This window comes from Formica exsecta, unplaced genomic scaffold, assembly GCF_003651465.1.
Source record: "Formica exsecta isolate Colony F162 unplaced genomic scaffold, ASM365146v1 scaffold37, whole genome shotgun sequence".
NCBI lineage: Eukaryota > Metazoa > Arthropoda > Insecta > Hymenoptera > Formicidae > Formica > Formica exsecta.
The window spans coordinates 771,202-785,736 of record NW_021850941.1 but is presented as its reverse complement, the minus strand read 5'-3'; the positions used below and the strand labels follow the sequence as shown (position 1 = coordinate 785,736).

General features: G+C 34.4%; 2 protein-coding genes across 7 annotated transcripts in view; both read left to right on the top strand.

The window, feature by feature from the left end:
* Positions 1-7: 7 nt before the first annotated feature.
* LOC115239272 (protein mesh) lies at positions 8-11,257 on the top strand. Of its 4 annotated transcripts, XM_029813713.1 has the most exons (16): positions 8-410; positions 1,698-1,939; positions 2,199-2,386; positions 2,497-2,812; positions 3,048-3,216; positions 3,293-3,550; positions 3,706-3,902; positions 3,974-4,119; positions 4,193-4,474; positions 4,674-5,143; positions 5,290-5,564; positions 5,752-6,178; positions 6,315-6,497; positions 8,455-8,531; positions 10,774-10,847; positions 10,943-11,257. In XM_029813713.1, exons 1-16 carry the CDS (start codon positions 74-76, stop codon positions 11,037-11,039), a joined length of 3,738 nt encoding a protein of 1,245 aa, XP_029669573.1. In that variant the 5' UTR covers positions 8-73; the 3' UTR covers positions 11,040-11,257. The 4 variants fall into 4 exon arrangements, with proteins under 4 accessions (XP_029669573.1, XP_029669574.1, XP_029669572.1 ...); XM_029813714.1 differs by lacking the exons at positions 6,315-6,497; positions 8,455-8,531 and adding an exon at positions 8,561-8,743 and having other exon boundaries at positions 10,697-10,847; positions 10,943-11,140; XM_029813712.1 differs by lacking the exons at positions 6,315-6,497; positions 8,455-8,531; positions 10,774-10,847; positions 10,943-11,257 and adding exons at positions 8,561-8,743; positions 9,193-10,304.
* Positions 11,258-11,711: 454 nt separating this feature from the next.
* Positions 11,712-14,535, top strand: part of LOC115239273 (LARGE xylosyl- and glucuronyltransferase 1-like) — a 6,427-nt gene continuing 3,603 nt past the window's right edge. The window contains exons 1-5 of one of the 3 annotated variants that reach the window (XM_029813715.1): positions 11,712-12,014; positions 13,431-13,491; positions 13,824-13,968; positions 14,039-14,166; positions 14,230-14,413. In XM_029813715.1, coding sequence (XP_029669575.1) covers positions 13,890-13,968; positions 14,039-14,166; positions 14,230-14,413 — 391 coding nt within the window. In that variant the 5' untranslated portion in view covers positions 11,712-12,014; positions 13,431-13,491; positions 13,824-13,889. Of the gene's footprint in view, positions 12,025-13,430; positions 13,492-13,823; positions 13,969-14,038; positions 14,167-14,229; positions 14,414-14,535 lie in introns of all 3 variants that reach the window. The other 2 variants (XM_029813716.1, XM_029813717.1) reach the window with 2 other exon arrangements.

Sequence of the window (14,535 nt, the reverse complement as noted above, 5' to 3'; positions counted from 1 at the left end):
GTCGTGGTGGAAGCTCGATTGCATTTTTGTGTTATCGAAATGGATCATTCTTTTCATTTGTCTCTTTTCATTAATGCCAAATGGTATTATCGCGCAAAACGAGACGTTCGAGAATTTCTTCGGACTGGATTCACACGAATCGACCGCGAGTTATAATGCGGAAGAGAACATCGAATCGCTGCCGCACGAGAAGAAGGTAGAAACTCCTCTGGAACTTGAAGATCTCGCTGTGGAGGAGAAAGATTTAACTCCAATAGAGAAAAAAAATAACGAGGAAAATCCGACTCAAATTTTACCGGAAATTGAAAATGTTTTTGCACCGAAAGGTGAGTCCAAGAGTGATTCACCCTTCGTTCAAAGTATTTCTGGTAAAATGGCAAACGAGAAGAATGGAAAATATGTAAGATACGGTAAGTAATTCGTTATCAATGGGTGTGACCATCGTTTCGCAATAAGGAATGTGAGTGAGCGATAATGAGTACGGAATTTATTTGTATCAAATTTTTTCACATGCATTTTTCTTAATATAATGTATTTTTCATAACTTAAAAAAATAATTTAATTCGGCGCACAAGTCTCGCATATTACAGTTTTTTTACTTTGTGTACGACAGAGACAATCTATATCTATAGCTTATCATGGATGTGTATTTATCAGTTACTCACTTTAACATGAATCGAGGATGATTCATTCGATGAGACAAGCCATTTTGATAGATCATGAACTCATATATCTGATCACTGAAATATATATTTTAATGTGATCAAATATCGATTCCAAAATATTGCTAGATATATTATTATAATATATATCGTAATAATACATAAAGAATTTTACGAATATATCGTAGTAATATAAAGAATTATTCTATTTGTTCTATATATATGTATATTACTGTGAAACTTTGAATTTCGGCAAAACTTAAAAGATTTACACCTAAATCCTAAGATTTATTAAGCTACTTTAGTAAAAATCCAAAAACGTTCAAGGACAGTCTTTATTTTGGAGTTTTATTAGTTAATGTTGGTAAATGTTAGGGTCTACCAAGACTTATAGTAAAATTTGAGATTGTTTTATTACGTAAAAAACAAGGAAGTGAAAAAGACTGTTAAGCTAAATATATTTATTTCTCTCTCTAACACACACAATTAAATGAATTGGATAATAATATTAAAGAAAAAACAAAAAAATAATATTAAATATATGAAAGCTTTTTGTCTCAAAAACTATAAAAATCATCTTTTGTAGCGTACTTATCAATATAATAATTACTTCGTTAAATTAATGGAAAGAAAATGTTCTTGTACTTTATAGCTCATTCACTAATCCTCCATATTGGCAGAATTACGCGCTTCCTTAATTGTCTCGACTTTTACTGGAAGTCTTGGTAAATTCTAACATTTGCCAACATTGACTGGTAAAACTTCAAAACAAAGATTGTTTTTGGATTTTTATTAGAGTGGTTTGGTAAATCTTAGAATTTACATGTAAATTCTATGATTAGGTTCCGCCAAAATTCGGGATGTTTTACAGTTATATATTACTATTACTTTTACAGTTATATATATTACTACTAAGAATTATCTTTTCCTCCGGAAAAACTATAAGATATTAAATGCAAGAATATTATTTAGTTGACTTTATAGTTACTTTAATATTATGGTTTTGATCGATCCTTGTTTGATGCACATTTGCAGATTCGAAATTACCTGAGGCTGATAGGTACGCGCCACGTCCAGAGGACAATCCGCCTTTCTATACATTAAAAGAAGACAGGTTAAAGGAGATTCGTTCTGAATTCATGTACTGGTATTTCGATAAAGGTGGCAACAATGATATGGGAGATTACCAAACGCCTTTGCAGGCGACAACGTTGCAAATTCACAAAAATTTGAATTTTCAATTACCTTTCTTTGGCTTCAGATTCAATTATACACGAGTATGATCTCATTTGTTATTTACTTGTATAATTTTTTACAGTATAAACATAATTACTTTTATAATTTATCAGAAGTTACCAATAAATTCCTTTTTATGTAAAATATCCATGTTTCTCTGTTAAATTTGAGAAATCTTAAAATTCATTATTTTGACATTTTAATGGTCTGGATATTTTAATATTTTGAAATCTTTTACTACAAATGAAAAAATTTTTCATCGTTGAAAAAAATTGTTTTTAATATTATGTAACATTTTAGTTAATAGTTAACGGGTACCTGGAATTTAGCGATCCACCGGAGTACTTTACGTATCCTCTCGTTTTTCCGATTAAAGATTGGCCTAGGAAAAATGACCCCAGTTTCATCGGCATCTTCTTCAGTAAATGTCGTATAGGTAGATTGAGAGAAACCGATCTCGATCAGAGGAAACCGGGGGTGTATTTTAGGTATGCGCATGTAATATAAAAATTAGCGTAACGTTCTAAGCATTTTTACGATCTTGCAAGAAAAAGCTTTCGAAAATTAAAGAAACTTATAGAAAATAAATCTTTATCAGACTTGAAAGGGATTTGCAAGGGAGAAATGATCAATTTGGCGTAGAGATGCGAGAGCGTCTCATGTGGGACATACGCGAGGGTGTTGTCGGCGCTGATTCCTTCGTGCCTAAACACGCCCTGATAGCAACCTGGAAGAACATGTCCTTTGCAGGTGGCATCGGCCAATCTCTTTTTACAACTAATACATTTCAATTGGTTTTGGCTACCGATGAAGTATTTACTTACGCTATATTCAATTATCTGAATATACAATGGACCAGTCATACGGAGGCAGGCGGCGATACGACACAAGGCGAAAACGGAGTCCCTGCATACGTAAGTAATCGCAAAATATTTCTTTGGCCGCAGCAATAAATAAGAAAATATCATTTCTATAAATATTATAATATTTTCATTAATTAAGCTTTATATAATTATGTAAATTCCTCGATGAAGATAATGTATGTGTGTCTAACAAAACAGAATACAATATAGGTGTATCTCGTCAAAAGAATAAAATTCGTAACAAAGTTATTTATGATAAAAAACTCATTTGTTTCATACGCTTTAGGTGGGTTTCAACGCTGGGAACGGCACTCAGAGCTACGAATATAAGCCTTACTCTCAGGCAACCACAATCCGTGATTTAACGAGCAGAGGATGGGCGAATGGTTTTCCGGGTCGGCACATTTTCAGGATAGACGAGAAAATAATGTTGGGCACCTGTAACAAGGACATTGGTAAGAGACGCGATACCTTTAAGTAATATTGAACGAATAACGAAGTACGACTCTTTCAATGTATAATGATACACAGCCGGAGCACACCTGCCGCTGGTTTTTGCCCCGGAAAGTGGAAACATGTTGGGCGGCACCGTCGTCAACATCACAGGCCCATGCTTCAACGAGTCTCAGAAGATAAAGTGCCGTTTCGAAAACGAGGTTGTTATGGGCACAGTAATAGACAAAAATCGCGCAATTTGCGTACAACCGTTCTTAAAATACGAAGGCTACATACGTTTCTACATTGCCATCGACAGTGGAACTTACGATTGGAAAGGCAAATACTTCGTTGGTAAGATCACTCTTCTCTTATCTTGATCTCATTTTTATTCCTCGTTGAACGCGCGTCTTATTTTTTTGATCATATTATAATCATAACAACGCGCTAAATGATAAATATCTTTATCATTCATAACAAAAATTGCAATGAAATTTCTGCTTGCGCAGAAACTCCGGCTTCGGCGACAGAGAGGATCTTTTTCAGCGACAAAGAGGCCATTCACATGAAAGATCCCGCGGAAATCAGATTCACATGGAACGCGTATAATTTGACGAGTAATATAGAAGCAAAGGTGCATATATCATTGTGGGGATACAGGGAAACCAAGACAAGACCCGAATTTGAATACATAACGACTTTAGAGGTTCGTATAAATAAATACGATAGAAAAGATGAGAAACAACAATAAATTACATTACGCTGTACGTGTTTTAGAGATCATATAACAATATTGGTAAATACACCATCAAACCAGCTAAATACCGAGACGCGTACAATCCGTATCATAGCGACATGATTTTTGGCTTCATACAGATCAACTTGACGGAACCGCATTTGTACTCTGGACTCTCGATAACACCGTAAGTTTTATCCGACAAAAGTCTTCCGCTCCAGTGGCTTGAATAATATTCGAACAATTTTAATTTTATATAGGAGCTTGTGGAGCAGACCAATTCCGCTCGGTTGGTACTTTGCTCCTCAATGGGAACGGCAATATGGATCGCGGTGGCCTCAGAAACTCTGCGATAAATGGATTATGAACGACCGGTATCTTAAGAACTTCGCCGCTGAGGTAGCGCTTTGTCCTTGCATTCTGGACCACGCTCTGTACGATAAAGGCCGCTTCCTTCCGGATTACAATTGCGACAAAGATTCGAATATAGATTGCTATTACAATCAATATGCATCTCACTGCGTGAGGACAGGCGCACCTAAGTAAATAATTTATTTTTTATACTTTCAAAATAACTTATCTATCCTTCACGTAGTAACCGAAAAACCATTTTCTCTCATTTGTAATAAATTTCTAATATTTATAGTAAATCGCTGTCTGTGTATAATCAAACGCTCAAAATAATTCTGAAATTACATTCTATCTTTATTACAGCATAATTATATATTTATACTATTTCAGTTTGGACGGATCAGAACAACAATGTTGTTACGATAAAAATGGTTTTCTGATGCTGACTTACGATCAGCAATGGGGATCGCGACCGCATCGATCGCATAATTTAGGCTATTTCCCATGGAACGAGGCTAACAAGGTTCCAACTCTTTCGCACTGGTATCATGATGTCGTACCCATGTATACGTGTTGTCTCTGGCAAGAAGAACAAGCGGTCGGTTGCGAGACATTTCGATTTGAGAGAAGACCGTCGCAGGATTGCATTGCCTATCAATCACCAGGCGTGGCGACGGTATTCGGTGATCCCCACTTTGTCACGTTCGACAATGTAGAGTACACTTTCAATGGTAAAGGTGAATTCGTTTTATTACGAGTAAACGATCTTAAAGACAAACTCGATGTGCAAGGTAGATTCGAACAAATGCCCGTCAACGCTTATGGTTCAGTGATGGCAACGCATCTTACTTCGATAGCAGGTAAGCTTCTGCTGTTTTATTACGTGAACTTAAATAATTTTTGAATCTAAGTTGTAGTTTTTAATAAACTTGTATTTGTAATATTATTAATATATATTATATAAAAAAAACAGTTATAGTTATAATCACATATCTTATATGTATAGCGAGAGGAAATAACTCTGCCACCATCGAAGTTCGTTTGAGACCCACACATGCACAATGGAGATATCGGCTCGATGTCTTCGCGGATGGCCAAAGATTATATTTTGACAGGCCATCCTTGAAATTCCAACATTTCTCCGGGGTCGTTGTTTATACGCCCACATACATTCTGAATCAGAGCGAAGTCATTATCATGTTCGATACCGGTGCTGGCGTGGAAATCGTGGAAAACGAAGGTTTCTTGTCCGCACGAATATATTTACCGTGGACGTATTTGGTAAAGGAAGCTCTCATTTATAAGAAATAAATTCCATAAAATAAAAAAAAAACTTCATAAAATCATAATTAATAAATATACAAAATATCATAAAATGCCATATATCATAAAATTGTAATTAATAAATATACAAAATATCAGTATTAAATAATAATACATACTAGAGGATATCATTTTTCAATTTTAGAATAAAACCAATGGATTACTTGGAATTTGGAATTTCGATGGCACAGACGATTTGATAAGCCCACTGGGATATCAAGTCCCTATCAATAGCGTAAATCATTCGGAAACTATTCATAGAGATTTCGCAATACATTGGATGCTAGAAGATAAAGAAAACAAACTATTGGGAGCGGCTTTATTCCACAGGGAATTTGGTAGAACAGCGAGTTATTACGCTAATCGCACGTTCGAGCCGGAATATCGAAAATACCCGACGGAGATACTCCCAATAAATAGAACATATGACATAAATCGTGCGGTTGATTTGTGCGGCAATTCGTATCAATGTCAGTACGATTATGTCATGACTTTAAATCGAGATTTAGCGCATTTTACTAGAAATTATTACGATACCTTCACCCAAATCAATGCGTTAAATAAAAAGGAAAGTAAGTAAATGCGCGACAATATGTTTTCTATGAATAATTTATGTAAATCTAATTATTCTCAAACCTACATATATATACATTTTAAAAAAAGCCTAATTTATTAATCATATGAATATATATATATACAATCTTTAAGTTGTATCCTGCGGTGTACTGGAAACACCACGGTTTGGACGTAAAAGCAATTTCCTGTTTATCCCGGGGACAAAAGTGAGTTTCGAATGCAATCAGGATTTCATACTTGTCGGTGATCAACGTCGGGTGTGCACACCGGAAGGCCGATGGAACACTCCGGAGTACGGGTACACGGAATGTCTTCGTGAGTATACTTATGCTTATCAAATGCATTAATTTTCCACTGTAATCTCGTACCTGCTTAACGATTTTAAACGAGAATAAGGAATGGAATAAGATACAATGTGTATAGAGAAAGTGATGTATTAAACGGTAGCGCATTTATTGGATCATTTATAATTCAAAGCAGATCAAGTTCTTGCAATTTGTTTTAAGAGTTAAACTAAATCCAAGCTTATAATCGAACCAATAATTTCAGCAAAAGTCTATTTTTGCAAAAAAAGCGAGTTTATAAAATCGCTGAGAATTGAATCTTGTTGAATAATTTAATACGCTTTTTATGTCTCTTTTTTCTTCTCTTATCTCTATAATATTTGTCATCCAGTTTAATATTCTTCTTTTCTCTTCTTCCACCGATCATTAAATTAATGCATTTTCCCATATATGTACGCGATTGAAGCTTATTATATAAATATAGGTCGCATCGAGTACGTTCAGCGTACAGCTTGGACCGTAATGGGCATTATTAGCATCGTGTTAATTCCCGTTGTGGCATGCATCGCTGGTGGTTTTATCTATATAAGAAGGAATCAGATGCGAGGAGGTTCCACGAAATCATGGCGCTATTCTGAGCGCGGCTCTGGCACTGATAACGAATCCATGTTGAAGCAGACCGCGCCATTAAAATCATACGACGATAGGGCCATTACTCCAATTAGTGATGCTAGCACAATTGAAACTAATAGCGGCACTAGAAAACGCCGTAGTTACGACAGAGTTTATCGTACACACGAACCTTTACCTAATAGACCGTACATTGACTTCGAGGATAAAGATTTTGATCTAAAGGAGCCCATCTCACCTACGGACTCAGATTCGGGGGCAGATTCGATTAGGAAAACGGGCAGTCCCGCCAAAGAGAGTGACGTTTAGATGACGTTTGTTTCAATAGCATTGTAATAGAAATGAGATATATTCTGTTGGTAAAGTTGCTTTTAGTACGCATCATTATTTGAATGCAGTACGTATGCGTGTATGTATGCGATGTATGTATGCGATGTATGTATGATCATGACAGTGTACATCTCAATTTCAAATAACCTACATCTTGCATACATCAAATTAATATCGATTATACCTAGATTCGACATTAACTTGGCACGAGATATGGATTAAAATTTAACAAATTAGCCATAGATAAACCGCGTATTTTTACTAAATTTCAGACAGTATAATCTAAACATAATTTCATTATCATTTTCGTATCGTTCGGCGTTATTCAGTGTTTATTCGTATAGATAATAAGGATACTACTGTTCTTGCTGTGGAATAGAAATAGTTGCAGTATTAATTGTATTTAGAATACATATATGATCATTTATTGATATAATGTAATTAATACGTTTCAAAAATATTAAATAAGCGAAGATTAAATAAACATCTAATATTTAATTATACAACTACATAAACCGACCATAACTGGTTTATATAGTTGTAACAATTACATTTCTCCCGCAATTTAATTATGCCATATATTTGTGCTTTACATACTGTAAAAAGATTTATTTTAATAAACTTTTATATACATCAGTTAAATATAATGGGAAATTTCTATTCCACATGCATGTACAGAATGTTTATGATAACGAAAACGATTCACATCATTACGATGTAGCAGCAGAATTAATAGCATTAGAATGGAATGGAAATTTCCACCAGAGTTATCGTGAATTATTTCTATTAACAACTCCTTTTCTCTCTTCCTCCTCTATTTAAATATCTTTACGTTATCACAAAATCTGTTCACACAAATGTCAAATTGTTGGGCGGATTAGAATTTATCACAATAGAAATTTTTCTTGGATAGCTTGAAATAATTTATCTTAAACCTCGCAAAATTCCGCATTCAATTAATAAGATACCTTTAAACCGTAAATTGTTTTTATTTAAATAATAATTTTTTATTACCTTCAATTGTTTAGGCCAGCAAGAATACAGCTCTCGTCAGGCAGGTATTACAGCCGGCATAATATTCGCTTGTATGATTCCCATTTTGTTGGTGATTATTATATATATACAATCTTTAAGTTGTATCCTGCGGTGTACTGGAAACACCACGGTTCGGACGTAAAAGCAATTTCCTGTTTATCCCGGGGACAAAAGTGAGTTTCGAATGCAATCAGGATTTCATACTTGTCGGTGATCAACGTCGGGTGTGCACACCGGAAGGCCGATGGAACACTCCGGAGTACGGGTACACGGAATGTCTTCGTGAGTATACTTATGCTTATCAAATGCATTAATTTTCCACTGTAATCTCGTACCTGCTTAACGATTTTAAACGAGAATAAGGAATGGAATAAGATACAATGTGTATAGAGAAAGTGATGTATTAAACGGTAGCGCATTTATTGGATCATTTATAATTCAAAGCAGATCAAGTTCTTGCAATTTGTTTTAAGAGTTAAACTAAATCCAAGCTTATAATCGAACCAATAATTTCAGCAAAAGTCTATTTTTGCAAAAAAAGCGAGTTTATAAAATCGCTGAGAATTGAATCTTGTTGAATAATTTAATACGCTTTTTATGTCTCTTTTTTCTTCTCTTATCTCTATAATATTTGTCATCCAGTTTAATATTCTTCTTTTCTCTTCTTCCACCGATCATTAAATTAATGCATTTTCCCATATATGTACGCGATTGAAACTTATTATATATAGGTCGCATCGAGTACGTTCAGCGTACAGCTTGGACCGTAATGGGCATTATTAGCATCGTGTTAATTCCCGTTGTGGCATGCATCGCTGGTGGTTTTATCTATATAAGAAGGAATCAGATGCGAGGAGGTTCCACGAAATCATGGCGCTATTCTGAGCGCGGCTCTGGCACTGATAACGAATCCATGTTGAAGCAGACCGCGCCATTAAAATCATACGACGATAGGGCCATTACTCCAATTAGTGATGCTAGCACAATTGAAACTAATAGCGGCACTAGAAAACGCCGTAGTTACGACAGAGTTTATCGTACACACGAACCTTTACCTAATAGACCGTACATTGACTTCGAGGATAAAGATTTTGATCTAAAGGAGCCCATCTCACCTACGGACTCAGATTCGGGGGCAGATTCGATTAGGAAAACGGGCAGTCCCGCCAAAGAGAGTGACGTTTAGATGACGTTTGTTTCAATAGCATTGTAATAGAAATGAGATATATTCTGTTGGTAAAGTTGCTTTTAGTACGCATCATTATTTGAATGCAGTACGTATGCGTGTATGTATGCGATGTATGTATGCGATGTATGTATGATCATGACAGTGTACATCTCAATTTCAAATAACCTACATCTTGCATACATCAAATTAATATCGATTATACCTAGATTCGACATTAACTTGGCACGAGATATGGATTAAAATTTAACAAATTAGCCATAGATAAACCGCGTATTTTTACTAAATTTCAGACAGTATAATCTAAACATAATTTCATTATCATTTTCGTATCGTTCGGCGTTATTCAGTGTTTATTCGTATAGATAATAAGGATACTACTGTTCTTGCTGTGGAATAGAAATAGTTGCAGTATTAATTGTATTTAGAATACATATATGATCATTTATTGATATAATGTAATTAATACGTTTCAAAAATATTAAATAAGCGAAGATTAAATAAACATCTAATATTTAATTATACAACTACATAAACCGACCATAACTGGTTTATATAGTTGTAACAATTACATTTCTCCCGCAATTTAATTATGCCATATATTTGTGCTTTACATACTGTAAAAAGATTTATTTTAATAAACTTTTATATACATCAGTTAAATATAATGGGAAATTTCTATTCCACATGCATGTACAGAATGTTTATGATAACGAAAACGATTCACATCATTACGATGTAGCAGCAGAATTAATAGCATTAGAATGGAATGGAAATTTCCACCAGAGTTATCGTGAATTATTTCTATTAACAACTCCTTTTCTCTCTTCCTCCTCTATTTAAATATCTTTACGTTATCACAAAATCTGTTCACACAAATGTCAAATTGTTGGGCGGATTAGAATTTATCACAATAGAAATTTTTCTTGGATAGCTTGAAATAATTTATCTTAAACCTCGCAAAATTCCGCATTCAATTAATAAGATACCTTTAAACCGTAAATTGTTTTTATTTAAATAATAATTTTTTATTACCTTCAATTGTTTAGGCCAGCAAGAATACAGCTCTCGTCAGGCAGGTATTACAGCCGGCATAATATTCGCTTGTATGATTCCCATTTTGTTGGTGATTATTTGCGTCGGGTATCGAGTTCTCAAGGGGCGTAAAGATCAACGAGAACAAGACGAAATCCTAGCAAGGTATTATTATAGCGCGTTATTATCAATTACGAGATAGAAACTTTACTTTACTTAATTACAACTTTAATACGTTATATAATATCATTGTATTTCAGAACACGGCAAGCGGAACTACAACGGTTGCGAAAGATTGGCGAGGACGAGGAATCCATTCCTTACACGAGTCCAAGTAGAGCTACGGAAATCAATTAAATTTTATATTGAAATTTTAGATTTTTAGATATAGAATTTTTGTATTCGTTATTCACATCATTTCGCATTATTTACTCATAATATATCACTATCCAATATCATTTCATTCTTAAATTTATTTAATTATATTTTCACGAAAGAGTAGACGTAAAGCGACAACATACATATAAAAGACTAAAGTTTTATATATTAACAATAAGTATACAATTATATATAAGAAAAAAAAATATTATTTTTCGAGCTATATTAATATATCAAATATAAAAATAAATGGACAATTTTTTTAAAAACTTGTCAAACGAGATAGACGATATTTCCGTCGCATAAGACCCTTTCCAGAAGAAATCTATTAAAAACTGATTTACGGATTTATCCTCAGAGGCAGAGATATGGAAGCGTTCTTGTGAAACCTGAGTTATACCATCGGTAAGTTCATATGACGTTCTCGACGCAACTCTGCGCCTGGCTCGCCTCTGCCTTTGCGGTCGTTGTCATATGCGGCGCACGTAGTCGCGCGCGCGATGTCAGCTGACATCTGTCACTGGCTGTCACGTGCGCCGCACGTGACAGAGATGTGCCCGCCATCTTACGACAACGACGTCGGTACGACATTGCCGACGGCACATGTTGATAATAGTGTGAGAATTTTGGTCGCGCGGCGGTAGTTGCATTTGTGATGTACATACGTCGTTCAGGATCAGTTGACCGAAGTACTTACGTTATATACTTTTTATCTCCGCAGGAGTGTGCGTGTTGTCGTTCATAACGACTAATTGTGGCAATTTGCAACTGACTACTACTTTACTTGGCGGCAATAATAGCGGATCACGTCGGCAGCATCGAATGCCCGAGGAGCACGACGACATTCGCACACGTATCTACATCATATATAGTAATTACGACCTGTACTTTTACTTATCCGGGGACGGGCGCTGCCGGATGACAGAACGAGAGACGATAATTGAACCGGCGCTGGTACGTACTGGTAATCACATTATTACCCGCATATCATTGTGAGAGTCCTGCATCAGAGCTCTGTATTAGCAGTGGTTTAACGAGCAACAGTAAAAAACATCGGTTGTAGTGAATATTTATCTTAATTTCTAAATTTTATAAAACATTTGAATCGTTTGATCAAAATTTCAATCATCAAATTTTTGATATTCCTATTTTTTACATCTTTTATAATTCGCTATATCTTTACTAAGAACCAAAGTATTTTTGTGAATCTAATATCATTTTTTTTTAAATTGAAACACGAACGAAATACAATGCTGAATATATGCGTTTCAATGGGCTTCGCGTTTATTGCACGTTTTATATGTGTGAATAAGATTTTTCTCATTACATTTTATATGGCATTTTGGTAGTAATATTTTATGTCTGCATTATTTAAATTTAAATATTTAAATCTAAAATGTTTTAATGGGGTTAAAATCACCAAATTAATCTGCTCATTTTATAAAAAATTTTATCATTTATTGTATTATTGCAAAGTGCAAATGTGAATGGTATTTAAAACCAGCTTATGAGAGGAGCGAACTAAATTTCCGACATTTTTTGTGCCACATTAAATATACGAACATGTTACAAGTACATCAATGTCCAAGATTATAAACTGGGTCACTTATATGTACACGATTAGCAACCAGTGGTTACTCCAAAATAATACTCCAAAAAAAGCAGGACGAATTTATCCTGTATATATATCCTCTGGATTTTTCTGATTAATTCTCGCTTTAATTTTATTTGAAATTAATTTCAAGCATTTTTTGAATTATTTTACAATTACATATGCAATATTATATGATTCGGAATATCTACGTCCCTTTATTATATAAAGGCTAATAAGTATATATTTCTGTCAAAATAAATCTGTAATTTATCATTCATTGTGTGAAATTGTTTTTGGGTACTTTTGAAAGAGATAAATGCACATCCGTAAAAGTAAAATAAATTAAATAAAACAAATAATATTTGTCTTTGTACGTGCACTTGATATGTACATTTTTTGAAGATACAAAGCAAAGTGGAAATGATTTTCCCATGAAACTTCAAACAATTATAACGCGATCAAACAAAGAAGGCACATAAACAGAAAACGAAATTAGAACCGGTGACTTGAAAGTTATATTGGGCAATAGAGAATTAATATATCAAGCTTCGTTTATTTATCGCCGCTATTTACAATTAACATCTGCCTGTTAACATGTGCCGAATGCTGATGCATGAATTTCGCACTTGCCGTATAATTATTCGGAATTTCCCTACGCAAGGAATGTAACGTTTTCATTTACGATACTAATTTGCATGCATTATGATTGCGTCGCATTCATAATGTTATCTACATAACGCGAGGAAATTGGATATAACGCATTCATAAACTCGCAGGTTAAACGTGATCTATTGACTTTCATCATACAATAGATATCAGGCGAGTCGAATGAACGAGGTTTGTATCTATTGCAATATTTTATTCTGTATATACATTTACATATATATATCGTTATATTATTAAACGCTATCAACTTTTGTAAAATGATAATAAATGCGTTATTCTTGCAAACTTTCTGTTGCTTGAATGCTTTATCTAATTAGTGCATCTTTGAAATTATCTATAATCAAATGAAATTAGATTTAAGCCTTTCTCTCTCACACACATACAAGCATGAAAGAAAATATTTTTCCTCTATTGGTAAGGTATAGAATTACATGAATTTTAAAAACATTGCTACGGGGAAAAACCACGAGTGAATTAATTTTCCTTCCTTTCATATATTTCAGCGTGCATCTAGTCTAATTTGTTAAGACATCATATCACGAATTGGGAAATATGTACGACATATTACAATGGCTCGATCATGGCTAGGATGTCTGTTCGGCATTTTAATTCCATCCGTTGTCTTTTATTGGTACCTGTTATTAAATGGTAAAACTGTGTGTGACGTTATTATCGATCTTTTTTTTTATCATTGAGAACATTAGGATGTTATTTCTAGTCCCCTCCGCGGAGATAGGGAAATCAAACATTGGAGGAAATTGGCGGTCGTTGTCGGTAGAAGTGGAGAGATCGAATTTACGGGAAAATCATTCTCTCGAACGATCGCAATTGATAAATAATTTCGAGGTATGTTTGTGTAAACTTTATTTTCATCAGCATACCGACGAATTGATATTCTATATTTTCAAGGTGAAATGCGATACGATACACGTAGCTATGGTGTGCGCCGGTTACAATTCAACCTTTGCTCTCGTAACCGTGGTGAAGTCTATTTTATTTTATCGTACGAATCCGTTGCATTTTCATTTGCTCGTCGACGAAATTGCGAGGAGAACACTTTCAACTCTATTCCAAACGTGGGATTTGCCACATGGTTTGTACGCTTTTACGACAGGACGTGCATCTCTTTGTAACGCATACGGAAGCAGAGAAACCTAATTTTTATCTATGTCTGTGCGTTAACATAGCGCAGAGAGTACGATATATATATATATA